At 30.3% G+C, this 20,484-nt stretch overlaps 3 protein-coding genes across 3 annotated transcripts; 2 read left to right on the top strand and 1 right to left on the bottom strand.

Moving 5' to 3' along the window:
- Positions 1–6,717: 6,717 nt before the first annotated feature.
- LOC101248164 (F-box protein At5g46170) lies at positions 6,718–9,016 on the top strand. The gene is made up of 2 exons (XM_004233076.5): positions 6,718–8,087; positions 8,711–9,016. The coding sequence occupies exon 1, from the start codon at positions 6,931–6,933 to the stop codon at positions 8,038–8,040; it is 1,110 nt and encodes a 369-aa protein (XP_004233124.1). The 5' UTR covers positions 6,718–6,930; the 3' UTR covers positions 8,041–8,087; positions 8,711–9,016.
- A 393-nt stretch (positions 9,017–9,409) lies between these two features.
- On the bottom strand, positions 9,410–12,427 carry LOC101247687 (uncharacterized). Its single transcript, XM_004233075.5, has 2 exons — positions 11,905–12,427; positions 9,410–10,764 (listed from the first exon to the last, which is right to left on the bottom strand). Exon 2 carries the CDS (start codon positions 10,756–10,758, stop codon positions 9,604–9,606), a length of 1,155 nt encoding a protein of 384 aa, XP_004233123.1. The 5' UTR covers positions 10,759–10,764; positions 11,905–12,427; the 3' UTR covers positions 9,410–9,603.
- Positions 12,428–17,781: 5,354 nt separating this feature from the next.
- LOC101247392 (uncharacterized) lies at positions 17,782–18,645 on the top strand. The gene has a single exon (XM_004233073.5). The coding sequence runs from the start codon at positions 17,953–17,955 to the stop codon at positions 18,481–18,483; it is 531 nt and encodes a 176-aa protein (XP_004233121.2). The 5' UTR covers positions 17,782–17,952; the 3' UTR covers positions 18,484–18,645.
- The last annotated feature ends 1,839 nt before the right edge of the window (positions 18,646–20,484 follow it).

Consider the following 20,484-nt stretch of genomic DNA (forward strand, 5'->3'; position numbering starts at 1 on the left):
CGTGACTTGGTAGTTGATAACCCGATGTAATAATAATATTTATTCATAGATGATAATAAATTATTTATGACATTAATATTTGTACATGTTATGATACAACAATAATATGATGTAGATCATATTAATATATCAATTACTACATACTTAGGTCTTAGAAGTTAAAACATGTTATTATATGAAAATTTGAAATTAAAGAATATGAAAAGTTAAAATTAAAGAATTACTTGAAAAGATTTTTTTTTTTGATAAAAGGAAATTATGTAAAAAATAAACCAAGACATTATTTACAATTATGTAATAGGAGAAATTTCTAGCTTTTGCAAATCTAGGAAGTTTTTAATTTTTTATGCTAAAGCGTATATTTTTTTTCCTACATTTTTAATTGTTATAGATTTTCTCAGAGTCAAATTATAAGAATTCTGAGTAATATTTTATAATGTATTTTTTTAATCATATCAATATACAAAATTTGTAGTACTTTTCATAGAATTTTTTAATATCTAAATTTTGTTTAAAATATGGGATAATGTCCAAGTATCCCCTCAATCTATGCCCGAAGTCTCAGAGACACACTTATACTATACTAAGGTCTTATTACCCCTGGTTGACTTTTTTTTCAAACTAGTGCCACGTAAGCTAAAAAGGGGTAGAAAATTACTTATAAAATAAGTTCAGGGGGTAATAGGACCTTAGTATAATATAAGTGTGTCTCTGAGATTTCAGGCATAGGTTGAGGGGGTACTTGTGCATTATCCCTTAAAATATCGAACTAATATAATATACTTTAATTTTAAAAATTCATCAAATTGACTTTCGAAAAATAAAACACCAAAAATATCCTACTTCAATGCGCCATAACTCGTGCCTATGTTGTTGTGATATGTTTCACACCGGTAATCATCTTTTACTAAACTCCAAATTGTTTGTGTTTATTTCTGTGGATTATCCTATTAAATTATTATTCAATTTAATTATCTTACTAACCTATTTAGCCGAATCATGATTAACAACTAAATAATTACTGATTAATCTGACCACGCAAGAACGTAAAAATTAAATAATTCAATAGAACAAATAACAAGTGGACAAATGATACTAATAACTCTCTCCGATCCCCTCATTTTCACATCTTCCCGTCTCAAATATCTATCGTTTAAACTATTTCTACGTTTATTAAAAAATCAAACGATAATGAAATCGATCATATCATCATCCATACTAATCGATCATCACAATATTAATCAAAACCTAGAATTTTCAACATTATATAATTGACATGTTTTTCACAAGTAAATACGTGGCATTACTTGGCTGCCACGTAAGGGTAAATTTAGCTGCTAATTGGGGCCATGAAGGGTGTTATAAGCGTACATTTGTAAGGCAATGAGTCAAAAAATTAGTGCAATGTTTGGGGCAAAAAAAGGAAAAGGGTCCACAAACACAATGATATGCACAAATTTGAGATGAATTACTTACAAGGTTTTGGATTTATGATATCATTTGTGAAAACAACATCCATCTATCATATCAAATTGCAATCATTATTTAATCAAACAATTATTTAATCAAACAAATATAAAGAAGTTCTATCTGTTTTAATTTGTTTGTCTTATATTAATTTGTTACAGAATTTTAAGAAAGTATAGAAATTTTTTAAATGTTATGATTAGAGATATCAAAATGTTATGATACTATGAATAGTTGAAACTGAATATTAAAGAATTGCTAAAAAAAATAGTAATTTATTTTTATGAAATGAATTAAAATGGAAAGCAAAAAACATATAACTTGAAATTGATAAAGTATATTATTTTTTTCAAAGCAAAGCATGGAATATAGAGTGAAGAGTGCCATGCATTGATTTGGTTTTGTGAGATAGTTTTTGCAATATAATATTTTTAATATAATTATTTTTTTTAAAAAAAAATATATTGGTTGATATGTATGAGGTGTTTTAATTAATTAATTTGTGTGGTAAACTCAATGATATGTGTGTATTAGTGTATAGTCATTTTCTCTCTTTTGCATGAACATCTTTCTTCTAATGGGGTGGGGGGTCCCTACCCCCTAGGTTGTGACTTGTGAGAAAACATTAATTCGATTAAAGAAGAATCGATGAATATCAATTATGTTATCTATAATAATATTTCATTATAACAATCAAAACTATCTGAGATAAATAACACAGTAATTTGACTATATCTCCTAATTATTTGCTCATTTTTACTAAACAAAGAGGAAATAAATAAATTTTTCTTCAAAATATTGTCTAAACTCAAGCTATAATCTATAATATTGTTCTTCCAACTAATCATTTGAATTTATTAGAGCTACGTGCAAATCACTATAAATTCAATATTAATACATTAAATTTGTATTATTACTTATTCTCCTAGGACAGTTGTCATGAGTTTGATTGGATAGTCGTAACATAAATGCAATTGTTCATCCAATTGAAATTTAGTAACATAAGATATTTAAGATTTCAAACTCAAATGACTTTCATCAATTTTAAGGTTTTAATTAGCTCTACCTATGACACCTATAATTATATCTTTACAAGAATAGATTTTAACTCGATAAAGTTTTACCAAAGATGTTATTTTACCTTTTATAGATTTTTCCCCCCTTATTAATTAGTACATGCGTGCAATATTTTTTTGTGAATAGAATGAAAGTATGCAAAAAAATAAGTAATTAAAGAGATGTCTAATTAAAATTCTTTCGGGAAAATTATATTCTTCGTGATGAAAATGATTTCATATTACCTGATTCATGTAATTATTATTTCGCACATCATTATTAATGCTTAGTTCTCAAAAATTCGATCAAAATATCCTTTAATTTATTGACATTATTATTAATATTTAATTGTTATTATTTTAAAAAAAAAGTTATACACAAACCAAACTATTTTCTAAAAAAGTTATGGCGTTACATAGTACATACAATATAATTAATGAAATCATCGAACCAATCTCACAAGAAAATTGATTGACTTGTTGAATTAAGTAGATGATTGATATATATAACTAAAGAAATGATAGAAAGAATAGTACATATATTTCTTTCGTATCAATTATGTGATATAGTTTGATTTAGTATTGAGTTTAAAAAAGAAAGAATGTTTTTTCGAGAATAGTGGTCTAGCATAGATGTTTGTGTTACTATATTATTTCATTTAAAGTAAAATTTAAAATTAAATTTTTACTATATATAAAAATATTTTATTCTTTTAGTAACTGATTAAAAATAAAAATACACTATATTAATTGAGAGAGGAGGAGTATCATGTATATTCGGAAATAACCTCTTTACGTCTACAAGATAATATGGCAAGGTCTTTGCATACACTCCCCTCCCAAAGCCAATTAATAAGATTTCACCGTATATATTATCGGAAATATATTTCAGCAGGATCTTAATGGAATTCTTTTTAATTATGAAGGGTTTATACGTAACCATAATATATAATATAGTATCTCAATTATTATCAATCTTGAAATAGTAGTATCTAGATTAATCATGATTTACCAGTCCCTTTCTCTCTTTGAATATAATTTTCACTATAAATTCCCTCTTCACTTTGAACAAAATCTAATAAGTCCCCTCCACCAAACTCAAAAAATATGGCCATGCCTCAACCAAATTTATTAGAAAATCCTATAAAACTTAGCAAATTGAGGAATCATAATTATAATTATAATATTCCTCAAAAAAGAAATTCAAGGTTATCTTTTTGGGCCTTTGTTTTTTCAATTTGCATGTATATTTCCATCTTTTATATGTTCAATCTCTCCCCATATACTCTTATTAACACCACAAACTTTTGGTTCTTTATTTCCAACACCCTTATTCTCATCATTACTATTGATTTTAATTTTGGCTCTAATTTCTCTTATTCATCGTCAATTGATCAAGAATATTACATGAAAATTTGTCAAGAAAAAAGTACTATTACTAGTACTCCATCATTCAATTATTCTTCGTATACGATAAAAAAAAAGGAGATTATTATTCCTCACGAAGAAGAACATATAAAAGACGTAATTCTAATCGAAAACAACAAACAAAGAGACGAAGACAAAGAACAAATAATCAACATTACTGATAGTAAAAAGGAGAAGAAGGGTGAAGTGAAATTCTATCGGATTAATTCAGAATTAAAAGCAATGATGCCGGTGGATAAAAATGAGAAAAAATTGAAAAGGATTCAAAGGTCAAAATCTGAGAGATATAATGATTTACAAGTAAATGGAGATGAAGAAATTAATGATGAATTTTTAGATATGTCAGTAGAGGAATTAAATAAAAGAGTTGAGGAGTTTATTCAACGATTTAATACACAAATTAGACTCCAAAGAAAACTCCAATAAACTTAAGTACACTAAAAAAAATATGAACTACATCCGGATTTTTCTCGGGATTTTCCTGCAAATTTTCATAATAATCCCCAGAAAAATTCTCATGTGGTTCATAATTTTGAAAAATCTATAAATAGTGTGTGTACCTATAATTACTCGAGCTATGTACCTCGCTATATACTTTAGTATTATGTTTTTTTTTGTTGTTGTCATTCTCATCGTCTTGTGTTATGTTCTGTTTTATTTTTCCTTTAAATCGTAGATTTACATTATATTATATAAGAGTTTATAATTTGAAACATATATACAATAAATATGTATTATTTTTGGTTGTCATGTGTGTGTTCCATTATTTTTCTTGATAATTAATTCATAAAATTTATATATATTGTATGCATGAGATTCGTAATTTCAATTCAGACTTACAATTATTATTATGGAGTATTATTTATTCTACGTGCCATAAATTAATAATGTCTTGTGGCGTTACTTTTGTAACGTGTCTATTAAAAACACTATAAATTATTGAATTATAAGAGTAACGTAACGTGGCCATTAAAAAAATAGCTATTGCAATTAATATTGTTGAGATGCAAATGCAACGTGGAGTGGAAGGGAAAGTATATATTATGTCGAGCAATAATTATTTTGAACAACTAAGAAGAATAGTGGACCAGCACAAGTTATGTTTACAACAAGATATCCAATTTTTTTTAGTTTGAAAAATACATTTATGATTATAAGGGAAGTTGCTAAGAAATGTTATTTTTTCTATATTATGATTGATTATGATATATTAATGCATGTTAATTATAGAGACTTGTTCCAACTTTTAGAAGCAATGCATGCATTAAACTCATAAATTCTAATCAACTCTCTCATCCTACTTGAGTTCACTAATTAAGAATTGTTATACAGAGGTTTGATCGTACGCTAATTTTGTATAGGGATTTAATCAAATAAATAAAAAGATAAGATTGTGAAATAGTATTAGGAATTGGGCTTACTTGTCATAAGAAAATGGTCTTTAGAATACACTTGCTGGGCTTCAAGTTAGAAAAGGGCCATTCTACAATCAAATCCATTTGCACAAAAAGGGTTAAAATTGGAGCGCGATTAAATTCAAATTCGTCTCGAAAAAGAGTAAAGCATCCCAAACAAAGGTGACTTGATATTCAAAAACTTAAACTTGAAATGTCTGATTAAGGACTAACGAAGTCGTAATCATATCATGTTCTCCCATGGTAAATCATAGATTTTAGCAACAAACACTTGGAATGAAATACTTTAAATTCCAATCACTACCTGGCCTACATGTTTTCCATCCCATTCTATTATTTCATGTTATTATATAGTGCCTACAACACAGAAATTCGCGGTGGATATAAGCCTACTAACAAAAGAGATGAAAGAAAATTGTGGATAAGCTTATTGGAAAGATATAATGTCCCATTAAAAAGTTATCAACTATCATAATTCGAATTTAAAATCTCTCGTAAAAAATAAATGAATCTCAATTATATCATTACATTATTTGATAATAATACATGGCCAAGGTTGTGATAGTATGATAAGTACTTTCTCATCCTTAATCATGATACTCAAGTTCGATCCCTTCCTTGAGTATGAAATCGCCTTTATTAGAAAGCATTTTATCTGACCATAAGATTTCCGAATGCAACCCAAATTTAATTAAATTTTAACATAAAAATCAAATGAAAAAACAAAAAACAAATACATGGCCTACATCACCAAAATCCATGTTGGGTAGGCCTAAATACTAAAGGGATATAGAAGTCTTTGGTTACGGCCACTAAAGAAAAAGAAAGGGTTCGAAATAAGAAGTTGCCGACTAAGAGGACTCAAAAACAACTTCATTGCATCACGTCGATCCATAACCTTTCAATTTTATAAAAGAATACTACACAAATACTTTCTTTTAATCTATATTCAAAATCACAGAGATCCTGAACTTATTTTTTTTTAATAATTTTTTACTTTTTTTATCTGTGAACACAACGCTGATTGATTTTTTTTTCCCAAGCTATTACCATATAGGCTTAAAAAAAATAAAAAAATACTTATAAAATAAGTTCAGAGGTAATAGGAACTTAGTATAATATGAGTGTGTCTTTGAAATTTTGAAGAAATACTCGTATATTTTTCCTTTTATAAAGAGATAAAAGAATCTTATCAATCTCAATCACATGGTTAATAATGGTAAAATAAGGCCTACATCACCAAATATAATATTTAGACTGATTATTATTTAATACCAAAAAAAAATTATTTTTTATTTGTCAAACTATAATGACCCGAATAGTATTTGTCAAACTATAATGACCCGAATAGAGGGAGTTGTGACATATTAGATGTTAAATGTAATAAACCCATCACACACCCAAAGAGAGACAGAAGAGACCCACACGCAGTTGCATCTCCAATATAGCGACTACACAGACTGTAAGGATATGAGTGGTATACACAAGCACCGCATTTTTGCTTCTCATCTTCTTTCTCTTCTACCTTAGATCCCGACGGTGAGTTTGCAGATCTGACCGGAAACATGATTTACCCCGAACCCATGGACCACTTCGATCGATTACCAGACTCAATTCTTCTATTCATCTTCAACAAGATCGGCGATGTTAAGGCTTTGGGTCGTTGTTCTGTGGTTTCTAGAAGGTTCAATTCACTAGTTCCTGAAGTGGACAACGTTCTCGTTCGCGTGGATTGTGTTATCTCCGATGATGAGTCTTCTCCTCCGTCTTCTTCTTCTTCTTCTGGTTACTCTTCTGATAAGTCCAGGCACCCCATCTCTTCCCTTTTTCGTTTGGTCTTCTCTGGTTTACTCAAACCCTTTCAATCTATAACCCAATTCATCTCCATTTCACCTCGACGTGCTGCCTCTTCTTCAGCCGCTGTCGTTGACGGTGATGATTTTGAGAAGAACTCTGTGACCCATCATTCCCCTACTCAAGTTCTGAAGAATTTTAACGAGATTAAGCTTCTCAGAATCGAATTGCCTAGTGGTGAGCTCGGGATAGATGAGGGGGTGTTGCTGAAATGGAGAGCTGATTTTGGATCGACCCTCGATAATTGTATTATACTTGGTGCATCTTCAGTGATTCAACCTGTAACTAGTACCAGTGGTTGTAGTCTTCCAAACACGGATGGAAATGGGGAAAATGATAATGGGAGCATACCCGATTCGTTTTACACCAACGGGGGTTTGAAGCTGAGGGTGGTGTGGACGATTAGTTCGTTAATTGCAGCTTCCGCAAGGCACTATCTGCTGCAGCCTATAATTGCGGAGCATAAAACTCTGGATAGTTTGGTTTTGACAGATGCAGATGAGCAAGGAGTGTTGTGTATGAACAAAGATCAACTGGAGGAGCTGAGGGTGAAGCCTCTCTCAGCTTCATCGGCCTCCAAAAGGACTTTGGTTCCGGCGTTGAATATGCGGTTGTGGTATGCCGCACATTTGGAATTACCTGATGGAACAGTGCTCAAAGGGGCCACTTTGGTGGCAATTAGGCCGAGTGAACAGCCCAAGAAAGAGGTAGTTGGGGCAGATGGGAATTGGGTGGGAGCTGCATTCAAGGAGCCTTATGGAACAGCTGCTAGGATGTTGGTCAAAAGAAGGACTTACTGTCTGGAGATGAACTCATTTTGATTATAGAACTAATGCTGTTTGGATAGCGTTGTCGATGCATTTCCGGGGTACCTTAATCTTTCGCTGCTAGTAATACATTCTTAATTTTCGTCTGATATATATGTGATTGCAACTTACTAGTGTATATGTGCTAATGCAATGAGATAATTTCTTAAATGACTTCAAAGTTTATTATATCCATCTTTGTTTGAGAGTAGTTTTTGGTGCTCAATCCAACCAATTCGGCTGCATTATAATGTATAATGGTTTGGTTTCATCAGAATGTTGCCCCTGATCTTCAGGTCGAGCTCAAAGCATTTTTCTGTTTGATGAGGATAAAGAACTGAACTTTCATATCTAGCTTGCATTTGAAACGTGGACTCGCAGAGAAGGATTTGTATTTCAAGCTCTTTTAGATACGCTGTTTAGGTTCCTTTTTGTGTTGTTTCTCTTTATAAAGGTGTTGATGAATGAGTTCTAACTGAAAATGCATCTCTTGATTAAATTATCGTGTGTTGGAATGTGCTGGTCCATGATTGAGTGTCGAATGATTGTCTGCTAGATCATTCACTAGCTATGCCTTTTGGCCTTGATCTGTTATCTGTTCATGATTTTGTTAAGATTATACTCCATGTAATATGTCAAAAATTCTAGTTTCGTAAGTGTGTATGTTGATTTTTCTGTTTTTCAGGGAACGCGAGGAAGTTGGATGAACTCATACTTGAAAGCTGAGGAGAAGGTTATGAGCCAGCATTGCTTCTGCAGATAAGATACCAGTCAGTCATTCATAAGCTTTGGATCAACCAGTATCACTTTGAAAGGATGGACTATAGGCATCTGCCTTTGTTTTGATTTTGAGCATATGCTTCTTAAGAGTGCACAAATTGCCCCTCGATAATGTTACGAGAGCTTTGTACCTTTGACTTTGTGAATATTGTAGTTATGCATAATGTTATGTGATGACATACATGTACCTTAGGGTTCATGAGTAACGAAATGTGCGTTCTTGCTGCATCTTTTTTTACTTGCTGAACTTGCTGCTGGCTCCAGATAACTCAGTAAATTGACCTTGTCGTGCTTTTCAATTTTTAGCCGCTGGAGCTATTAGCAGCTTGCGTTAATTGATATGAAATTATGATTGCCAGGGTGTGTTCAGCTGAAATATGCGCACACTACCTTTGTTAGTGTGACTACACTAGATATGTTGTCGTAATTATAGTGTTGGTCTGCTTGTGCGTGCATCGAATATTTCACTTAGATGCCTCATTCTACCCAGGCTTATGCAGATGTGAAATAAATTTACTCTATACTATACACAAATATTTATGTTGTTGGATCTATTAAATGTTGATAAGGTGGTGGACCTCAATTCTACTGTATGCAGTCCCTAGCAGGGAAGTGGCCATAGCACATTAATGACCCAATGTTTTGGCCATTTCAAATCAAAGAACCTTTTTTATACAAAGGTGACTTCTATAATTATATTTGCTCCAACAAATGTATTCTTTGTGACATGATTTACAAGTCAATATCATCTATACATGAAGATCAATAAAAATAGTATAACATATCAAAAAAGGATAATCATGTAACAACATTATCTGCCACTGGTAAATTGCTTAACCAAGGAAGCAGCTTCTCATGGACAAGATCAGGTCTGTCATCATGAGGGCAATGTCCCACACCTTCTAAAAGGAATAAACTCACATTTGGTTTTTGAGAAGGTAAGGATGAGAAGTATCTACCAACAGGGCCATCGATCGGAGTAAATGGATCTTGATCACCCCATAACACAAGTATAGGCAATGTCATTTTTGGGATCAACTGCACTGGGTTAGGCCCTGGTGGACCTGTCACAATGGATACAAAAGCATCAAGCGCACCTTCAGAATCTGCTGGTGTTCGAATAATGTCCACCAGATCTTCATCCACAGACTCCTTGTTACCATAGACAGACAACAATATATTCTTTAGATTTTCTCTCTGTTTGACCCGAGTAAAGATTGAAGAAGCTATTGGTTTTTGGCTCAATAAGAAGTCAACAAGCCAGAGTAAAGGCGATAGCAACTTAATCCTCCAATCGTCAACAATTGCCTTGTTATTCATGCCTCCAGCACAGTTCAACAAAACAAGACCTTGAATGGATGTTTGAGAAGGATCTGCAGCAGCTATTACACAAGCAAGGCTTCCGACAGAGTTCCCTACCAATACGGTTGGTCTTTGAATAACTTGGTTCACAAAATCCAATATTAACTCAGCCCAAGTTTCCATGTTATATGCAAATCCTTCAGGCTTGTCAGAAGCACCAAAACCAAGTAGGTCAATAGCATACACTCTGTAATTTTGAGCAAGCGTGGCAATGTTCCTACGCCAATGGGCGACAGAGGCACCAAAACCATGAACTAGAAGTAGAGAAGGGCGACAAGTGTCGTTGTTGTGCCCTGGATAACTCAAGTAATTTATGTTGTAACCTCTCCATACCCAAGTTTTGCACAGTGTCTTAATCTCATTCACCTCAAGTGGCAACGGTTCTTCCTCCTTTGAAACAATAGCAGAGGTAGACGAGGCAGAGCATTTGATGCTGCTAATAGTGATACAGCTGGACTTGCTATGACTACTTTGAAGACGAATGTTGAAACTGATGATGGTGTTACTACATTGTTTCTTCAAGTTCCTGGAGGCAGCAAATGGTGATGAAGGTAGAAAAACAAGGGGTGAGGCACGAACGGCGACTACCATTGCTTTCTGCAAGGAAGATAAACGAGACATGTTCTTTTTGAGGGGCGTAAAAAACATAATATTGGACCAAGGATGGTAATGTACAAGGTGAAACTCTTTACTCTACAAGCATAAGATACTCTATAACATACTATAAAAGTTTTACACATAAAAGAGACAGAGTTCTCATCAATTACAATTTCGATAAAATACCAAATTCAAGGAACATCTGGACTAAGAATAAGGCGGTATGACGATAAGAAAAAAACTTCCTTCTCAATGAAATCACGAACATTTTCCGGTTAGACACAACAAGTAATTAGAAAAAACACACAAAAAAAAGGTATTGCATTCGTCGAGTCTCTCATGATATTATTCTATAAGAATGTTTGTGCCATACTTGATACAGCAAATAAATTAACCAAAACATTCCAACCAGTCATGCATAGTTAAACTCCTATTTTTCTTGTCTTTTTGGTTGCTGTTATCTCTAAGGGGTCAGTTTGGTTCGCACACTAAGTTATCTCGAGATTATATTCCTAGATTATAATCTTTGAACTAATTTATCCTACTTGGAAGCAGAGGCGGACCCACCTTCTGGGTGGAGGTGCACGTGCACCCAGTAACTTAAAAAAAAATTCTTGTATATATGTATATCGATTTTGAGGAACTGTTAGAAATTAGTATATAATTAAGGATCCACCCATAAGGCTTGGGTTCGAATACTAAGGTAATATTGATGCACCCAGAGTCTGTACATCCCGAATTCGCCTCAGCTTGGAAGGTGGGATAAAATAACCCCAAGTATGATAGGACAAGGTGGGATATCCCGGATTATTTTTTAGATTAAATTTATAGTTTGTTTGGTTGAATATTTAATAAACTCCATAGGTCCTAGCATTGCTTAAAGTACTGATCTTCTGCTATTGCTTCAAAACAAGTAAAAATTGGCCAAATTTCTTGGTTTTAGAGTTTGAATCAATCAAAGAGAAGCAACTAAAATAACAAGTGTAGAACTCAATGACAATGAAATTATGAACCCCAAATACCCAATTATCCTTCAACTTTTAACGAAGAGAGAAAAGATAGTAGTTTCAAAATCATATATGAAATTCGAAGAATACAAGTGTAAGAGAAGAAACCCAGAAGCAGAGATTTGGAAAATACCTGAGAGAAGCAGCACAGTGGGAATACTTGTGTTTTTTACACAACAAGACAGAAAAAAGTGAAGCTTCCTGTGGGAGAAAATGTTTGAGGTCACAAGTGCCTCTTCTTTTTTTTAAACCCCATATTGTTGTGGCTTTCATTTTTTTCCCCTCAAAAGTTTCTATTATGTCACTTCTTCAACTCTTATTCTCCGTATATTAGAGTTCGATCAATTTAAATTTACACAGGATAGATAGGCTCCCTCTCATAGCAGGTGTATAAACGATGGATTCATCGAGTTAAGAAACTCGCAAACTGGGTGTGCCTTCGAGTTGAAATTTCCAACTAAAAACAAGTGTAGCGAAATCACCTTCATTTTCGATTTCTATTTTGACAGAGAGAGATCATAATAGAGTCAAAATCACAATTAGAGTCAATCCGAATAAAAGAAAGAGTCCAATTCTCTTCTTTCTGATCTTATTAGCCTTATAGCGGACAACCTTATAACGGGCTCGAAGATTATTTTATTTCTATTGGAGTTAAGAAAAATTCAAAAAATTTCAATAAGAGTGCTCCAACATTTTTCGTTTTAGAAGGAAGTGGTTAATAACTATAAATCCATCTCATTTAGAATTAAAATGCGTTATTTCAAGTAAAACAAGTAGTATTAAATATAATAAGATGTTGTTGTTCTTTATAGAATATAAATAAATTGGGATTAATTAAAAAAGGCACTATATTTTTTCCTCTAAACAGTAAACATATCAGCAATTGGATAATTATAGTATCTATGTCCTGACTCACTTGAAATACCAATTTAAATATTGATTTGACTCGATAATTAATTAATACTAACTTTTTATTACTATCGAAATTCTTTATAAAATTTTTGTAACAACAGAAAATATAGCTCGATTCTCCAAAAATAGGGAGTGTATATGTATGCAAGAGTTTTTATTTATTGCCCACACCCTTCATTTACTTCTTCTTTCAAATAATATTATCTTCATGTATTTTCGTAATATCCATGAATAAACAATGTTACAAAATTTATATCAAAACCCAACATAACTTATTTCCATGAGTTAAACTTTTAGATAGTTAAGGGTTTAAATTATTTGAAATTTAATTTGCAAAATATGTATAAATCTTACGAGAAAATACTTGATTACTGAATAAAACTTGAGGCATGTTAATGATATTATTCCATCCATTTCAATTTATGTGAAATATTTTGAATTTTGATTCAAATAAGTTTATCTTTGATCTTAAATTTTTCATACATCTTTAAATATTTTGAATTGTCAATTATTATGACTTAAAGTATTTTATATATATATATATATACATACATATACATAATTCATGCGTAAATTCATGTTTGATTCTCACTAAATGAAATGTGTCACATAAATTAAAACAATCACATCCTTTTAATCAAATGATAGATACTTGTTTTGTTGTTTCGTTTTAATAAGGATTAATATGATAAATAAATTTCATTTACATTCGTTATTTCTTCTAAAGGGAAAAAATAAAGTTTCATCATTGATATCAAAAACTCAAAACTATGTTGGTAATTAACTTGTGATGTTTGACAATAGCTCATAGTTAAATTATTTAAACAACTAACTGGTAACATTAATTGTTAAATAATCAACACGAAATAAGATGGATGATCAAATTACTAACAGTAAACCTTACAAAATAACACACTTAAAACTGAATCCTACAAAAAAAAAAAAAAAAAAAGTCTTGCATTAATGTTTCAATTATATAGCACACTAGTTTATTACGTAATATAACTTCATTGGCCTTAATGGCCGTCAAAGGCCTCATTAGTTAATGAAAGTCATAAAACACAATAAATTAGTGCCCTAAAAATAATTTTGTAAATTTTGTTATGGTCCCTCATTTCAATTAATTTCACTTACTTTCGCATTATTTAGGTTTTGAACTTCTTTTTTTAGAATTTAACTTCATCATGAGGGTTATAATCGTAGATAGAAAGTTGTGTGAAGGATACGTATAAAGTAGAAGGACAAATATATAAGAGAAGATGATTTAATATTTGTTTTAAAAATAAGATGATTTATCGCTAGATACATTTTTTGGACTTATACCATTTTTCTTTTAATAGGGAAGGGTGTAAAAGACGTTAAGCATACTCTTATGTAATTCTTTTCAAGTTTTCAACTCAGATTCACATGAATTTGGACATAGACACAAAGTGGTACCAAAGCTGGTCCAATCCAATGTAAGTGTTGAAAAGAAGAAGAAGAAAAAAGAAATATAAGTGAAACAATAGAAATTTTGAGGGCAAAAATGGAAAAGAAAAAGAAAAAGGAAATTAATAGAAGAGGGACCTCAAACTGTTCTGATATTTTCCATACTTAAATTCTAGTTATTCAGGTATTTATTTGCCAAATTTTCCATCTTTCTCCTTTGGTCTTCTTCTCTTATACATTTGTTCTTCCATTTCGTGTTCGATTTTCACATTAAAGCTTGATGACTAAATTTATGTTCGCACCAGAAAGTTCTACATTGGATGTGAATCTGTCTCCAAGAGGCTCAAACCTGAGACCTCTTGATTAAGGATGAAGGAATACTTATCACTCCACCAAAATCCTTATTGTATGTTATAATTTTGTACTTTTGGTAAAACAACCTCATTACTTTTAAGATAGTGGTAAAGTCCGTACACATTAATTTACCTTCTCAAACCCTAGATCAGTTTATTTTTGTTGTTGTTGTTGAAAAATGTCAAAAACAATTTGCCCCTCAATGTAATCCCGTGGCTGAGAAAGGATAAAGTGTAAGCAGATTACTGTGAAAATAATGAGACTTTTTCTAATTAATAGACCCTCAACTCAAAAAAACACAATTCGAAAATATACAACAAAGAGATATAGAAAACACACGACAAATCATCCTGAACAATAATTACAACAAACTAATTCCATAAACAAAATGCAAGAAATAACAAATAGTAACTAAAATCAAGAGACAAGAAACTACATGAATGTTACGACTAGTATGGAAGGATAATTGAATTTTTATTTTTATTTTTTGCTATATTCTTAGTAATAAAATTATAAAATTGAATTTACACGAGATTATATTCCGTAAATCCATAAAACTTATGTCTGAGGTCTATCTCGCTCCATGCTATATAAAATGTCTTGTCTCATGCTTCGCCTTTTAAATCACAGCAACATAGTGTACCTATATTCATTAGCCAAAAGATAACTATGGACAAGCAATAATTTTGAGTCTTAATGGAGGACCAAAGGGATATTATTGCTTTCAACTACCACAAAATCATCAGCATTTACTCATTTGTATTTTGTGTTTTTTGGTACAATGAGCTATTTATACTTGACCAACTATATATCTCATTCACCTACTTATGCATGATATTGGATTCTTATATCTAAGTGGTATAGAATTTGATAATTTTGATTTTTTATTTTAAAAAAGGGAAGTGCTAAATGATTAGAAAATTTGGTCAGTATTTTTAAAATATTATAATATTTTATTATTTTAAAACAAACTGATCTTTTTTTTTTCTTCATTTTAGTCAAAAGATATTAAGCTTAAAAGGGTAAAAATATTTTGAAAATTAAAATAACATAGATAAAATATCATTCTGACCAAAAAGATTTTTCCTTGTGATATTCTTACTAAATTAATTTGGTATTAATTTTTTTAATTCAAATACATTTTTTATTTTATTAAACTTTTAATAATATTTTGGAATTCTAAATTTGACTACTAAGTTTACATAGTTATTTATTATTAAAAATAATATAAATAAGAAGTATAAAATAAATCTCTCTTACACTTTTAAAATAAATAAATAGAGTATTTTATATATATAATACAAAAATAAATAAAAACATAGTATTTAATATTTAAAAATAATAGAAATAATAAGTATTAAAACTCTCTTAAACTTTTAAAATGATTATTTGAGTTTGTTATTCTTATTTTGTTTTTTTCTTTCATTCCTTAGTTTAAAGGGAAAAAAATTAAACTATTTTTTTTGTGTGTATTGTAATTTAATTTCGTATTCGAAGAAAAAATTTGGTCATCTACAATATGTTTTACAAGAATATTAGTGAAACATAAATAAATTTGATTATCAAAATAATAATTATAAATTAGTCATTGAAACAAAAAAAGTCAAAAAAAATATTTGACGAGGATTAAATTTACTAATATGGGATTATATTTTTTAGAAAAAAATATTAAGAATTTAGATTAAAATTATTATTTTTTTCATTTCCGTTAGAGAAAAAGGGTGTATGTGAGCCATTTGTTTACAAGTAGGGGTATATATGAGCCACTTTTATAACGAGGGGTATATCAGCTCTAAATGACAAAGTTGAGGGGTATATCAAACCCTTTTTCCTTCATTTTTCAATATTTAGGTGACTTATATTTAATAATAACAATTAAATGAATTACTTTATCATTTTCTGCTTATTAATCTCAACGTCAAATCAACAATGAATAATATTATTGAATATCGAGTCGAGATTAGGTCATGTGAAAGACTTAGATAAATATTGATAGGGGAGAGGAATTGGTTGGGAGATATGTAAATAATAAATAAGTGTTGAGGTGAGATTCATAAATATGGACAGGTTGCTTCATTCTTCTCCACCTGCCCACTCCCAAACCCTAATCGTCTACCTTCAAAACTCCCACCATTTTTTCTTGGTAGAGGGATAGACCTAAAACTAGGTATGGGTGGTCCTACACAAATTATAAAAATGAAAATTTGGTGAATCTACGTAGGGATTATTGGATTGCGGATATAGTTATCTCGAAATTATAGATCTAAAAATATATTTTTTACAAGTAATCACGTGAAATAGAGTAACATTTAATTTGATAGGATAAGATAAGATATTCAAATATGCTTTTTTTTTTATTTTATTTATAATATTTTAATAAGCGTGGAAAATCAATAGTTGACAATAGTATCGATAAAATGAATTCATATTTTGATAATTCGCTAGCTCGCCTATATTTTAATAGGCTGAGTGAGTTACGATGGATAAAATATGGGTTGATATTCATGTTCAACCCATAAAAATATGGATAAAATATGGGTAAAGTATGAATTAGCCAAATGATATCACTGGAAAAATTGTAACTTCTCTTCCATTTTATGTTCTTCTATAGAACTAATTATTTTTCTCTATAATTAAAAAGGTGAAGTCTTTGTCCCATATATTTTAAATGTACAATTTCTTTTGCTAATTATAAATTTTTTTTATTTGTTCAATTTTATATTGAAAAATAAATAATTGTGTAAAATAAGCAAATCATGCATTAGTATTGATATTGATTAAAGTTCATTAATATGTTTTAGTCCTAAAATGCAACTATTCATTTTTCTTTGAAATTAAAAATATTTTTCCCTTGTTACAATATAAATTTATTTTATATTGAAAAGTGTAGGATTTTTTTAACTCTTATTGTACAATAAAACTAAAATAAAGCATTTTCAACATTTTTCATCTAAAAAAGACTAAAATAATTTTTTCATATTGAATCCTTTAAGTAGAGTATTATTTACAAATGAAAATATGAATAAACTAGTATTTTACCCAACTCATTTTTTTTTTTTTATCCATATAAAATATAGACGGATTGAATTATTATCCATTTTATATTTACTCATTTTCAACCCGACTAAATTTGATCCAACTCTCCCTTTTGTTACCACTAATTAATAATTATAATTAAGCAAATGGAGTTTTTTATTTCCGTAACATTTTATCAAACATAAAAAATATCAATAAAAATAAGTACAAGCAACGAAATTATTAGATTCTTAAATAATGTTAAAATATAGTAATCAATTAAAAAGAAAGTCAGCATCTGGTACGCAGTTAAACGACTTTATTAATTTCAGAGTATGGCAGAACGTTTACTAAATTACATAAAAAAAAAAGTCGTCACGAGAATTCCAAAATAAACAAATAAATAATCTAAAGGTCAATTTGGTAAATTAACATCGTACCTTTGTTGTATAAATATACCCCAAATCCCAAAATGAGTACTCGCAAATTCAAAATTACAATCCTCACCCTCCTCAAATCGCTTAAAAAAAATTCAAATCTCTGTGAAATCGGAAAAAACATGTCTCAAGTAATCGCAAGCCACCGTGAAAATGCCGAAATTTACACAGATCCGGTGGTTTGCAAGCAGAAATCACTTGAACTCCTGAAGGAAATCAACATGCCTAATGGTCTTCTCCCACTTGAAGACATTGTAGAAGTCGGCCGCAACGCCGAAACCGGATTCGTGTGGCTGAAACAGAAGAAGGCGAAAGAGCACAAGTATAAGAAGATCGGGAAGCTCGTCTGGTACGATACTGAGGTGACGGCGTTTGTGGAGAATCGCCGGATGAAGAAGCTCACCGGCGTAAAGAGCAAGGAGATCCTCATCTGGGTTACGATTTCTGATATTTCAATTTCCGATCCGGAGTGTAAGAAGATTAACTTTGCTACCCCTACTGGACTTTCTAGGTCTTTTCCTGTGTCGGCTTTTGAAGAGGAGGAAGAAGAAGAGGAGAAGAAGTGAAGCTGAAGGTTTCAGGGGTATTTTAAGGAATTAATAATGTGTTCTTTTATTTTACTAGTACTATTTAAATAATTAAATTACTGTTTTTTTTTATAATCTATTTTAATCCTATCCTATGTAACCAAAGTTAAAAATGAAAATGGAACTATAGTTTATACTGGATTGTATTTCTCTTTCTATTTGGACCTTTTTAGCTGCATACATAAAATCTACACCTCTGATTCATTTTCATATAATTAAGAAATTTACAAAATATAAAATGTGGTGAATTTTGAACTGTAAGAATGTTAAAAATGATTTTACTAGGTAAATATTTCAAAGTTTTTCTTAATTCATTCCACGATTTTTTACGAGCAAAAGATATAACTTCTATTAGTTGATAAGTTATTCACTATAACTTCTGGACCAAGTTAATGTAACTTGATAGAATGAATATAAATATTAATTAATCATGATTATGTACTGTTTATTTTTTTTTTAACCGTGATTTTTAATAGCGTTTTGCGAACCTAACCCATCACATCCGTTGTTTCAAGACGGATGCACCACAATTAATTTCACGAAATTCTAGAAATGTGATGCGTCTATAATGCCTCAGTGGCCCTACTAAGATTCAAACTGAAAGACTTTATTCTCAGTTGAGCTATGCAGATTTATGATTATATACTGTCATTTGTATGTTTATATATGCGTAGCTATTATTTATTCATTTGAAATAAATATCGATATAAATGCTTATCACCTACTCAATCACAAAATTCTCATCCCAAAATAAACAAAAAGGAAAAAAAAAGGATATTACTCCTATAAGAAGAAAAGGCAGAAAAAGACGGTACATGCCATGAATTTGGAAATCGAATAGGTGAATTTTTTATTTTTTATTCCTCGATGAGTATTTGAGTTTAATAAAATAAATTAGATTTATATTGAAAAGTTTATATATTAAAAAATATAAATTAAAAATTTCTAATTAAGAAATGAATAACTCTATACTCAAGAACTCTCTATAAAATAAATAAAATAATACTTATAACTCCGTCGTGTATCTTGGTGGATAAGCAGCTGGAGTTAAGTTCTGAAAAACAAATGAGGACAGATAGCAATTAAGAGAGGAGAAGGTAGGTGACCTAAATTTTAATTGTCATATGAGTGTGTAATAGGCACAGCTAAATGGGTGCCTAAATTACAACGTGTCAGTGTGTAACAGCATTTTAAAAAAGACAAGATAATAATAATTAATATAATAAAGTTATAATTTAATTTTTATTAAATATGATTTCAAAAAAGAATGAATTAAAATTTAGAATTTTTTAAAAAGTTTAAATGAGAGTATAATAGGTAAACAAAATTTATTCTTTCTTGATTTGTCAAAATGGACAAGTAAATAAGGACATCTAAAAGAGAAAATATCGACAAGTAAATAGGGGCAGAGGGAGTAATAAATAGGGAAAAGACACAGATTCCCTGTTAAACTTATCTCGAAAAGTCAGATACACGCTTAGAATATCGTGATGACTTATTATACATCTGAACTTGTTTAAAGTGATATTAATGACCCCTTCCAAAGACAATCCCAAATTTTTGTGTGAGAAAATGTTATACACACGTTTTAATGATGTAAATAATATTTTTTTATATCTTTCTTTTAACCTTTTCCCTTAATATTTTCTCACACTTCCCAACATAGTTGTTTCTACTATTTGTGTTTTTCCTCCCCTCTCCGTCCTTTTACTTTTTTAAATTCATTTCTTCTTCGTTCTTCATAAACTGAAGCAAAAAGAGAGAAAATAAGACTAAAATAGTAAGAAGATTATCAAGAAGGAGATGATGACAGATAGGCGGATGCAACACCATTGTTGTCGGTGAAATAAAAAAACTCACAGATCTATAAAATTACTTTCAGATATATATTTTTCTTTAGAGTTATTGATATTTATGGATGCAAATTAAGCATTTCATTTGTATTTTTTCTGCGTAGTAAATAATCAAATATGCTATTGA

The sequence above is a fragment of the Solanum lycopersicum genome, chromosome 2 (assembly GCF_036512215.1).
Source record: "Solanum lycopersicum chromosome 2, SLM_r2.1".
In the NCBI taxonomy this organism is placed as follows: Eukaryota; Viridiplantae; Streptophyta; class Magnoliopsida; order Solanales; family Solanaceae; genus Solanum; species Solanum lycopersicum.

Excerpts from the sequence above, each read along its gene's own strand:
- LOC101247392 (XM_004233073.5), top strand. The coding sequence starts at position 17,953 with ATGAGTACTCGCAAATTCAAAATTACAATCCTCACCCTCCTCAAATCG.
- LOC101247687 (XM_004233075.5), bottom strand. The coding sequence starts at position 10,758 with ATGGTAGTCGCCGTTCGTGCCTCACCCCTTGTTTTTCTACCTTCATCA.
- LOC101248164 (XM_004233076.5), top strand. The coding sequence starts at position 6,931 with ATGATTTACCCCGAACCCATGGACCACTTCGATCGATTACCAGACTCA.